At 41.3% G+C, this 12,667-nt stretch overlaps 1 protein-coding gene across 1 annotated transcript in view; it reads left to right on the forward strand.

Moving 5' to 3' along the window:
* The window catches only part of ecel1 (endothelin converting enzyme-like 1), a gene marked incomplete at both ends in the record, with an annotated part of 55,229 nt that overhangs the window by 16,806 nt on the left and 25,756 nt on the right, over positions 1-12,667 (forward strand). Inside the window, one exon of the mRNA XM_079246478.1 lies at positions 7,016-7,238. Within this exon, the coding sequence (XP_079102604.1) occupies positions 7,016-7,238 (223 nt within the window). The remainder of the gene's footprint in view (positions 1-7,015; positions 7,239-12,667) is intronic.

A 12,667-nucleotide genomic window follows, 5' to 3' on the forward strand; every position in this document is an offset into this window, starting at 1 on the left:
CATAAATGGTTGTTTGTCTCTCTGTGTGATCCTGTGATGGGCTGGTGACCTTTCCAGGGTGTACCTGCCTCTCATCCAATGATTGCTGGGATGGACTCCAGATTCCCCACAACACTTAAATTGACTGAGCGCTTAGGAAAACAAACAAACAAAAATAAAATAAAATAAAATAAAATAAAATATGCAAAGTTTTTGCGTAATTCAAACCATGTATTTATAATGACTCCTGCACATTAAAATATTTCACAGAATAAGTCTCCGATCTGCTGGTGTGAAGACGGCGGCACACTGAAGGCTTCATCCTCTCAGAACAACAGATATCATGGCAGTGAGCTGCTGAGATGAGCATCTGAACCAACACTGCCACAGCACCACGCTGCCATCAGGACGCATAATACGTGGCACAATAGCAGAAAGGGAAAGTAATTAAAATCATCTCTCCTGGACTTATTTGCTGCAGTTCATTTCATATCAACAGTTCTGTGATGTGGAAAAATGCGTCCATGCTGCAGTGGATGCAGTCTTCACAGAGTGGAGTCAGGGGTCGCAGCTTGGTTACTGGCCCGTTGGGTTATTGTCCAGTAGAGCAGACCGAGAGGTTTATTCTCTTTACATCTTTAATGGACCACAGACGAAGTGCTTTGTCTCCTCGCTACCTGCTGACACACACACACACACACACACACACACTGTCCAGGTAGCGCACAGCTACAGCAGGGGGTGCAAGGTGACAAGTGCAGAGGAACTGAGGAGGAAAGCTGTAGAGGAGCAGTGTAAAGATGCACTGAGTGGTGAGAATGTGACGGATAAATAAGAGGAAGCTTTGTGTGTGTGTGTGTGTGTGTGTGTGTGTGTGTGTGTGTGTGTGTGTTTCGGGAAGACGTGACGGTTCAGTGAACGATCATCCATCTTTCTGCTGTTACATTCAGCTTTTCTTCGCTTCTCGCTGCGTTCCTCACATCTTCTCCATGTCCTCCCCTTTTCACTCATGTTCATTTATTCTTTTTTCTGCCCGTTTTTCTTGTTTTTTCTTTCATTTCTTTTCTCTCAAATCTCTCCATCCATGTTTGGAGACCAAGTTCTTCTCGCTCTTAACTCTTCATCATCATCACATTCAAGTCGTGTTGAAGTTCCTCGTAGAAGTCAACAGACACAAGCTGCCACACCTCCGTCACTCCTCATCGTCCCATCTTCCATTTTTCTCCTCGATCTCCTTTCTGTGTGTGTGTGTGTGTGTGTGTGTGTGTGTGTGTGTGTGTGTGTGTGTGTGTGTGTGGTCCCCCTGCACTGTGGTGGCTGCATCCAATCCCATTAGCCAGATGAGCAGGTGTCCAATGAAGCAGAAAGCTTAATGACAACACCAGCGTCTCTCCCACACACCCCTCCCTCCCTCTGTCTGCTTTCCCGTCACTCATAAGGGTGTGTGTGTGTGTGTTTGTGAGCATCCAGTGTGTGTTTTTAAAGCCTCACAGGAGGGTGTGTGTCATCTGTGTGTTTATTCAGGTGAGATTCAGAGCGTTCATGACTATCCAGAGATATAAAACAGCGGCAGTGGAGCGTTCGCTTCCTGCTGGGAACATCAAGCAGAAAAATATAAACTTCCAGTAAAAGTGCTTTCAGACCAAGCTTCTCTGCTGTTTTCAGCACTGGAGGTTTGATTCCCAGCAGGACCGCCAGAGCTGAAAACACACCACTTTATGGGAAAAGTCACCATTAAAGACTTTCTTTCAGAGCTCACAATTCAACACACTGAAGGATCAAACTCCAGATAGGGACTGGGCTAGTTTGGAGTAGAGGCCCACCCCCCTCCATTCTCAGAAGGGTCATTACCTGAAGTAATGTGTAAATGTAGTGCAAGGGGACAGTGTCTTTTCATCTCTGCAACCAGCCCCATTAAAATCCATTCAGCTAATGAGCCTTCTCTCAGTCCTGCGGTGATTAAAAGCCACTGCTTGGTCTGTGCAGACAATGCTGTCATTTGCTTCTGTGTGACTCCGTAGCAGCTGTCAGACATCCTGCACATGACCGATTTTTACACATGATTTTATAGAGAAGGGGGAAAATTCAGGGGCAGTTTTAAACGAAACAACAGGAAACGCATCTTTCTTCTGAACAACTGATGTAGCTTTAGCGCTTTGTTTTTATTTTAACCAAATTCTTGTCTGACTATAGATGTTCATCACTTTTCCAGCTGAAATTTTAGATTAAAGACACAGTAAAGAAATTTAGCCATTTTCCCCCTTCATACGCCCCATATTGACGCTTAAATCAACATTTAAAAAGTCACCAGGAATAGAAGAATTAAACTAAAAGTAGAAACAGAACAATAGAATTTTACAAAAGAGAGAAACAGACAGCAGACTGAGTTTGATATCACACAGGTGCAAACCTTTCTCAGTTTGCACAAAGGGGCTTAAAGTTGGCCATGAAAACATTACCCATCCCATTAAACCACCAGCAGCCTGACACAGGGCAGGATGCAGCCGTGATTCCACCTAATTTTAGTCCGACCATCTGATTCACAAAAAAGGACCACAACATGAGAGGGGAGGATGAGGAATAATCAGATGGATCGTGGGGGGAAGGGTGTTCAATAGATGGGTAAAAGGTGAGAGAACTGTAAGGGAGAAAGCGGAAGACGGAGGATAAATAGATGATGTTGAAGCAATAAGCACCTGAGCAACCTGACTTAGTGGACAATGAGTTTATAACAGATTTATAAACTGTATTAGTATTTACTGGTTTTTCCAATAAAGTAGCTCTTTATTGTTCACAATAAGGAAAATAAAAACATAATTAAAACTTTTTATTATCACTTCAGTTTAATTTTCTGGCCAGTTCAATGCATAAATGCATAAACTGGAAGCTTTATTGTTTCCTGTTTTAGGACCCTTTGGGTTACATTTAACTAATGAGTGAAGATGTGGGGACACCAGCGGCTACCAAGCAGGAGGAAAACACAAATCCTTTAAAGCTGCTTCTAGTAGAGCAACTCAGCCAGCTCTCTCACACACGTCCAGCAGGGAAATGCTATAGTTTTACTATTATCATTTAGATGACTCTCTTATGCACTTCAGGCCACACACGTCCAGCAGGGAAATGCTATAGTTTTACTATTATCATTTAGATGACTCTCTTATGCACTTCAGGCCACACACGTCCAAACTCAAACACACACACTGATACTCACATTAGAAATCTGTGTGTCTTTCCTAAATATGTGACAAACAAGCAGAGCTAATGAAGCGAAGCCGCCACCTCTGTAACACATGTTGATTAGCTGCTACCACCTGAGCCCGTTCATTTACCGAAACACCGTTATTTCCACCTTCTGCCCTCTTTTCCCGTCAATTTAATTCACTTCGCCACCGCATTGCTGTTGGGACCTCAGGGCGCTGCTGCCAAGGCGCTTTTGACTTAATATCTGTCACGCATGGGAGAAATTATACAAAAAATAAAGCGGGAGGGGGAGAAGGAAAAAATGGGAAAACAACAACAACAACATGCCTTGAGGTTTGCATGAAGCCTCGCAGTGGGAGAAGGGGGCATTTGTCCCTGCAGGGCAGATTAGATGCGTGCACCCAGCGGGGTCTTGAGGACCCACCAGCTTTCCATCGTGTGAGGGGGAAAGACACAGCTTGAATACATAAATGAATGATCCATTTTATTTCCTTCTGCTTGACATTTCCCTCAACTCTCTGCCGCCTCTCCCCTGTGAGGTGGTCTGGATTGGAGGAGTTGTTCTCTAACCATTCACTCCTCATCTCCAGTCTTACTGTATGCCCTGCAAGCACGTGCTGAGGTACCACCATACTCATCAACCCTTTGTTTGTTCACGATTTGTCAAAACGGTCTCTTGTGTAAAAGTTTAGACCAGCAGATTGTTGTTGTACTCGTCCATCTGTAACCAGCGGATACGTTTGATCGTTCAAGCTGCACCTTACGTTCCTTCTTTGTGGTATTTTGGGTTTCATGATGCCCCAGATGTTTTGCATTGATGAAAGATCTGGATTGCAGGCGGACCAGTTCTTCTGTGGAGCCATGCTGCTGTGATGGGTGCAGGGTGTGGTTTAGCATCATCTTGTGGTCTTTTGCAAGTTTTAGTCAAAATGAATGCGATTCATCACACTCTTGTTTTCCTGTTTGTCTCTTTTGGTAATTCTTTCTTCTTTAACCATTTGAGCCATTTCAGCCATTCAAATATTTATCTCTTCGGTAAATTCAGGAGAATTATGCTCTGACTTTTGTTATGGTAAACTTTTGTAGTTTTTGAGATATTTATTGTTTTGTGAAAATAACTTGTGATTAGATGACAAGCCTTCAAACCAAACGCTTATTAGACACTGAAAAAAAAATCAGCTCAGCCATTGGTCAGTTTTTTGCACAATGAGCTACAAAGTGCTTCAACAGGAGTTAGAGGTCTGCACCAGTTTTCAGTGTCCAGTACATGGCAACCCTATTAATACTGACAACTTTAGTTTTATTATTTGTTCGGCAGAATTTCCCAACAGCCATATACATATAGAGATGTTGCTAAATGTAACTCTGCTACTTTAAAACTAACAAGTTTTACATAAATTAATGGTGGAACTTTACTTTTATTGAAGCTGCTTCCATTCACAATGTCTGAAGTTAGATGATTGCTCCCAGCTGTGTTCTTCAACCAGTGGCGTCTGTTAGTTACTAACTAAATCAGCATAGTTAGTATCACGTAAGACTTTTTGCTTTTTTTTTTTTTTTTTTTAAGTGGCGGGCTAACTTTGTTACCTTAAGACAACTCAGCACCAAAACAAACTCAGTACGTCTATTTTGTTATTTTGCCACTTCATTTATTGAAATATTAAACTTTTAAGCTCGTTCAGAAGATACGCGCTACAGCTTTTTTCACATTTAATCTTCTCAGTTATTCAGGTTTTGTCAAATTGTCAATTCCGTCTTGTGATTGGACAAACAGAAATTCAGCTCAGCGACTGGTCCATTTTGTGCATAATGAGCTACAGACTGCTTCACCAAGGTGCAAGAAATAAGGTTTTTTGGAGATCTGTCCATCCATCCATCCATCCATGAGGCAAACTTTCAGACTTCCCTCTCTGTCCTGACCTTCCATCTCATCCAGGGGAATCCTGAGGTGTTTCCAGACTATCTGAGAGACGTGGTCCTTCTAGCACAGGGTGGGAAACTCCTGGAGGGCTGCAGTCCTGCCAGTGTTAGTTTGCCTGCTACAACACACCTGACACACATCAAACTTTATTAGCCGATAAAATCAAACTCTGCACTAGTCTGCTAATTACCACTGATGGGACAAACCTGGAAAACACTCAGAGCGAGATGTCCAGGAGGCATCCTAAACAGATACCTGAGCCCCCTTGTTTGCCCTTTTTGGTGTGGAGGAGTAGTGGCCCCCCTCCAAGACCCTCCTGGATTTTTAACCTTTGCTTTAGGAAGAGATGGTAACTGAGGTATCAGTCTGCATCCACAGAGACACCCTGCACAGGAAACTCATTTTAGCTGCTTGTATTTGCGATCTTGTTCCTTCAGTCTCCACAGCTCATTATGGAAGGGAGGGTGAAGGAAGAAGCCCACCGGAAGTAGCTTCATCTTCACTACGACAGTCTGCATCACCGCTGATGCCACTATGACACTAAATCTGCAGATGGTATTATTTCCTCTTGGAACAAAGTCATCACAGTTTTACGTTCAGCAGTATTTTTCTGAAACTGATCCATGATCCAGAAACAGTTTGTTTCAGATTCCTGAACCTTTTTCTGTCTCTTTCTCCTCTGCTGAGACACTCAACCTGTCTGAGCTTCTCTTTACATCCCATCATCTCCCCGACCTGTTGATAATTAACCTGATTATCTGGAACATATTCCTCCAACGTCTTCTGATTGAAAGTATTTTGTTTTAACAGCTTGCTCAGTTTTTCGAGTCATTAACCCAAGTGCCCTCTGGTCACCTTCATGTGCAAATGTTTCCACAATTTTACATAAAATATTACATAAAACACTGCTATAAAACTGTCATCAAGAGGTTTTCAGCTTTATTATTTGCCTATTCTTTTCTTTTTATCTTCTTTCTTTCTTTCTTTCTTTCTTTCTTTATTTGTATTTATTTTTATTACATAACTAATGTTATGTATGTTTTTCAAATCAATAATTAATAATAGATCATTCATATGATTAATTAGTTTTTAGCTGATCTGAAGGAGTTGAAGTGACTTAAAAAACAAGCTGAGGGAAAAAAAAATATGTGATTTTAGGGCTGAGACACTGGATTGTCTGAAAGGAGGAGTTATTATAAACATTCCTGCCACTAGCTGAAACACAGTCCAGATGATCACCACGGTGTATCATCACCACAGCGTATCATTTAAAAGGTTAATTAACACGTTTTGCACTGGATACCCTCCTGACACAACCCTCTGCGTTTATCTGGGCTTGGGACCAGCACTCAGAGAACAATTGTGTCCCCTTTCCTTAGGAGGGGCAGGACTCAAACTGCAGACCATTAGGTCACAAGGCAAACAGCTCTACCAACGGACCCACTGTCACCAGATGATTTCTTATAAAAAAATAAATAAATAAAATTTAAAAAAAACATGATAATAAATTGAAAAAAATTGGCAAAACAGCTCTGAAACAGTAAAACATCTCAATTTGATTATGTAAAACATTTCAAACTATATTTCCTTGTAAATAAAATATTGGTCTCCAACATTAACAGAAATAAGACAAAATACATGTAGGGTTGTACATTAACTGTCAATGGGAGAGAGTACATAGACGGTCTTCTGTATTTTCTTATTAAATTGCCATCCAGCTGTTGTTTTGCAGCTGCTTGCACCTTACTTTGACTGTATGTTTGTTAAGGAGGATCAGAATATTTTTAAAAAAAAAAAAAAAACTCTCATTTTAAAGCTGTGAACACCCAATTCTCTCCTGCAGGTTTACAATTCAAACCATTTTGCAGCAGAGATATTTTTCATTAATAAAAGAATTTGTTTCTTTTGTTCCAGGGTTCTTCATAACTACATGCTGTGGCGCATTGTGGCAGCGCTGAGTGGGCACCTGTCCACCGCCTTCCGCAGCACCATCCACGAGTTTTCTCGAGAGATTGACGGCACTGAGCAGCAGCTGGAGCTGGGCCGGCTCTGCCTCACCCAGGCCAACAAACACTTCGGCATGGCCCTGGGAGCCCTGTTTGTACAGCAGCACTTCTCCTCGCAGAGCAAAGCCAAGGTCTGAATATACAAGTCTCATTTATGACATTTCTCTCACAGAAGATGTGTGGAAAAACAGCTTTTATGTCCATTTACAGAGCAGTAACCGGCTGGGCGGTTGGCTGTTGTAGGCAGCCCCTGTTTATCAAGAGAACTTTGTGTTTAAGAGGGAAAATCTTCAAGTTTAACAACTCAATAACTGGCACAGATAAGGTATAAATTTTTGTCAGAATTAAGTATTTTCCTCTACTATCAAAATATCACTCATGCACACACTAAAACTGGCTCCATGTGAAATCAGCTGTTTCAGATTCATCAGAAATCTCAACTCCACTCAACACTCCATAAAACCCGTTAAAACAACCAGAGTTGGAACGAAGTGCTGTACACAATCAGCCAAAACAAGAGATAAAAACAATTAAAAGAGAGATTTTAAAAAAAAAAAGATAAAAATAGTGATCATACAAGGAATAAGATCTTAAAACAATAAAACAGTAAAATAAATAGTAATTAAAATCAAACTATTGCCACTGACCAGAAGCAGACGTACACTGGGCTAAAAGCCCAGAGTAAGAGAGTAAAGATGAATTTTAAGATAAGTTTGAAATTATTAGGTCAAGATAACACCAGTGTTTGCAGCTGATCATCTATCGCTCCTGCCAAGAAAATTCCATTGAAGAAAAGTGATCACAAGTAATCACAACCTTTAGTCAGGATTCACAGACACACTGAGGCTGAGCTCAGTTAGTATAAGAACCTAAACAATAATACGTTCATTTTAGAGAGATTAGTCCTCAATGTGACACATCTTGTTTAATTCTGCTGCAAAAAGAAAACATCTGCAGCAGACAATAACCAAACATACTAAAGTTCTGTCAGTAAACATCTGATCGAAGACTTTGAAAGGAGGTGGACACAGGTGGTTGCCATAGTTGTGAAGTCATCTCACTTTGCAGTAATAATCATCTGGAAGTGGCTGATTGTTGCAGCGTGACTCCTGACACGTTGTTGAACCACTTTCTGATCTGATCAAACCTATCAGTCTATAATGCTTCACAGAGTATAGTCAATGACTGAGCACCAAATATCACCATGGAACGCTTGTAGGAGTTGTGAGATCATTTCAGGCAGTCGCCAGTTAATTGTAAAAGATGGAGTTTATATTTATTAATCAAACTCTGGACTTTTACCAGCATGGTCAAAATTAAGCCATGAGAACTACTAGAGTATATGATAAGAGTATTCGTTCGTTCGTTCGTTCGTTCGTTCAGTCATTCACACTTGGTCTGGTCCATTTGTTGAGGAACTTGGAGCCTCTGACAGCACTTAGCAGGCGAGAGACTGGTTACACCTCGACTAGCTGCCAGTCCCTGACATGTTTGGACTGGTTATCTTAAAGCATGTGATTTAAATAATAAAGGTGAGTCTTTGGATGATGTGGCCGCCCAGTAGGGCCGAGTATGAACAGCACGTAGAAATTTTGTGGTCTTCTTCCATCAGCATCAGTTCTCATCCATAGAAACTTAATAAGACAGTCGTGTGTAAAATCTTATACATAGAACTTCTCATTTGGGCTTGACCCGAGAAAATAACTGAGATGAACTTCACTGCTTCTCCAGCCAGGGGTCCTCTTCACCTGAATACACCCTCATATGAAATCTTAGCTCGGTCTGGTCTTCATTTCAGGTCATGGGGATATGGTTCCCAATGGGATTCCTAACCTCTGTAACCCCCTGCTCTTTCTTTAAGCCCTCCATCATCTCCCTTTACCCTCTTATGCTCATATTCTCCACCCCACCCTCTTCATCCTCCATTGAGCCATATTTCTTCTTCTCTTTCCATCTCTTGAGTCTTCTGCAGCTTAGGACCATCAAGCATGAAGCCAGTTCTGCACTACTGATTAAGTTCTGGGTGATAATTACTTTCCACATACGGTAGCATAATTGAGAGTTAAGTTTCCAGTTCCTTCCATCTCTTTTAAGGTTTTAATAAACTAGCAGGTGTAACTTTAAGATAACACATTAAGCGAGTGGCGCTTTTCTGATGAAGACCAGAGAAGACAGAGATTTCTTTTACACGTCCTGCAGCAGCAGCTGCTCATCAGAAGTTCCTGAAAATCTTTTAAAAATCAAATCAGGGGTGTCTGCACTGCATGTGCTCATATGAATTAGAAAGGAAGGGTTTTTCAAGGTAATGTTACTGTATGTGTCCACCAGGCCTGTTTCACATTGTGTTAGCATGCACGGTGATATTTGGGCATGTTCACACAGGCTGCAGACCTCATTAAACGGGAAAGTGTAGCCTTCGCTGATTCACCGATGCTGCTCACCGCCACACGAGCAGAAATGAATGAGTCTCAGGAGTTGAAGCTGAAAGGCAGGAGACCAGAAAGAAAAACCAGTGACATGTTGCATTTGCAAATGCAGCAACACAACATGTCCTCTTTGCTTTTAGGACAGAGATGTCCATTTCCAGTCCACAAGGGCCACCGTCCTGCAGGTTTTAAATGGCCCCCTGCTGCCTAAAGTTCTACACAAACCTTTTAATGATGCATTGATTTCACTCAGGTGTGTTGACAGTGGTCCTTAAACTTCCTGTTTCAGGAGAAGCGTTACTGTTACTTGTTTAATGAGCTTAACAAGTAACAGCAACATCATGCTCAGGGACACCTAAGTCCCCTAAGCATTATGGCTTTGTGGAGCTGCTGCTCCTCCACATCGAGAGGAACCAGTTGAGGTGGCTCGGGCATCTGGTCATCTCACCTCCCTGGTGAGATGTTCCGGGCACGTCCCTGTGGGAGGAGACCCCGGGGAAGACCCAGGACACGCTGGAGGGATTATATCTCTCGGCTGGCCTGGGAACGCCTCGGGATACCCCCTGCAGAGTTGGCAAATGTGGCTGGGGAGAGGGAAGTCTGGGCTTCCCTGCTTAGGCTGCTGATAAGCGGCAGACAGAGGATGGATGGATGGATGGATGGAAGGATGGATAGATAGACGGATGGATGGATGGATGGATGGACAGATGGATGGATGGATAGATGGATGGACGGATATATGGATGGATGGATGGATGGATGGATGGATGGACGGATGGATGGATGGATGGATAGATGGATGGACGGATGGATGGATGGATGGATGGATGGACAGATGGATGGACGGATATATGGATGGATGGATGGATGGATGGATGGATGGATGGTTTATTACCAGCTAAACTAACATGGAATAAATTGTCCACTTCCTCAGAACTGCCAGAAAAGATGTCATATTAAAAAATGTCCTGCTTTTTTTGCTTGAATATCCTCACCAAAGTCCAAACATTCAAAGACTTTTAATTTTTAACCTTTTAACCTTTTGATGCATCGTGTCCACTACAGTGGACGCCTATTTAAAGGTTGTTTTCTAGTATATCCACAAGTAAGAATGGTATTTTTGCAATTTTGTCACTTCAGTGGACATTAGTAGAGTCTCCCAACACACTGCCACTCACTGTGGAATAAACTGATAAGGTATGAAAGTTCATATATACACGTACATGTAATTAACAACTTAACCTAAGTAATAAACTGGACAAGAAGATTATATAAGTCCATTTTTATAAAATATTTCTACTATATAAATATGACAATATATTATTTAATAAATAAATAAAGACGTTTAATTACATAAAATCAGTTTTCCTCATGTTTTAGAGGGAAAAAATGTCACTCATATATTTTTCATTCTAGCAGCAGTTGCAAAATATGATTGAAGTTTAAAGTATTAAATTTCTTCGTCTTGATAAATAGTAAAATTTATGATTTTTACTGTTCATCAGTAAAAACCATTATGTCGCCATCACAGGCTTGAGCGTAAAATTGTCAAAATCAACGGTTGAAGGCAAAGTTACGGCTAACAGCAGTGTGTGTCGTCAGCAGCGCTGCTTCACACTTTGGCCTTCAGAATCCTTTAACATTTCAGACTTTTGATTCGTGTATTTGGCTGCATTGATTTTGTCTGTCTGTGAGCAACATCACTCAAAAAGTTAAATTTTTAGGAAGTTTCAGAAATGGAACGAGGAATAATTGGTTAGTTAGTTTTGAACCAGATAATCTGGAAGGATTGTTAAAGGATTCTTTATTATTGGCAGAAAGGAATCAAAGTTCCAGCTGAAAAATAACTCCCGCAATGGTTTGGCAGAGGTCTGCTGCGCTCTACAGGTGATTCTAGTTTCATGATTCATCACTAGCCGGATATTTGGGTTTAAAATTTAGTGAAATCCAGAATGAGTAGTCCACAATAACACTATTTTTTTATTATATTGTCATAACAAAAACAAAGAAAAACTGTCCCAATTATGATGCTCAAACCTCTATTTTTCTACAGATAATTATGAAGAAGCCACTTCCTGTCAAAGTTTCCACCAATCAGAGAGCTTAAATTGATTGTATTGCCCGATCAGGAGCAGCCAAAGATCAACAAGCAAGCAGAAAAGTTCAATGTGTGCCTGAAAAGAAGAAAAATGATGCTCTTCTGTGGCTGGAATAAAGCCAAGAAGGTGTTTTCGATGCATGGTGGTGCTTAAAATAAGCTGGGTTTGAGTTGGTTTAGTGATGATAGGAAGTAAATAGTAGCATAAATAACTGTAAATGAGTAAAAAGTGTAAATATGTGAATGGTTACTGTTGTTTTGTTTCAATGCCTGTATTTTTCCCCTGAAAGCCAAGACCTGAAAGAACAATCTGCAGAAGCAAAAAGGCTTAATCACTGCCGATATGTGTGTTATTGTTACTGTTACTGTTGGTAATAAATACTGTTTTCTTCTTCTGGTTGGCCTTTCATGCTGCTAAAATACACTATTCACAAAAAGTTAGGGATATTCAGCTTTTGGGTGAAATTTCACAACAAGCCTAAAATGCATTCAAACCTGTACAGGTGAACTTAATGTGATCTTCTCTAAGCTTTTAAATGCACATGTCCAACTGTTAAATGTTTCAATAAATTTTGCACAAGTTGCTGTTCTCTAACAAGGAGCTTAACGGCAAAAATCACGGCAGGTGTGTGATCCTTGAATTGACCAATAAATGTCCTGGTTCAATTAGAGCTGGTGTTTAAACAGTTGTCCTCATCATGCTGTTCACATTTTGACATCATGAGACCAAGACGACACCTAACAATGGAACAACAGTCCCTTGCCATTGCGACGCTTCAAACAGGACGTTCTCAGACAGAAGTGGCCACTGAGCTTGGAGCATCACAGAGTGTCATCAGCAGGTTGCAACAGAGATATGGAGAGACTGGAAGAGTCACAGAAAGGCCTAGAAGTGGACGTCCTTTGGCCACATCCCGTGCTGATGACCGCTACATTGTGAACACTGCCCTGAGAAACCGGATGATGAATGCCACTCAACTCCAGGCACGTTTAAGAGAGGTGAGAGGCACCCAAGTGTCACGTCAGACCATTCGAA

The sequence above is a fragment of the Telmatherina bonti genome, assembly GCF_933228915.1.
Source record: "Telmatherina bonti genome assembly, chromosome: 9".
In the NCBI taxonomy this organism is placed as follows: domain Eukaryota; kingdom Metazoa; phylum Chordata; class Actinopteri; order Atheriniformes; family Telmatherinidae; genus Telmatherina; species Telmatherina bonti.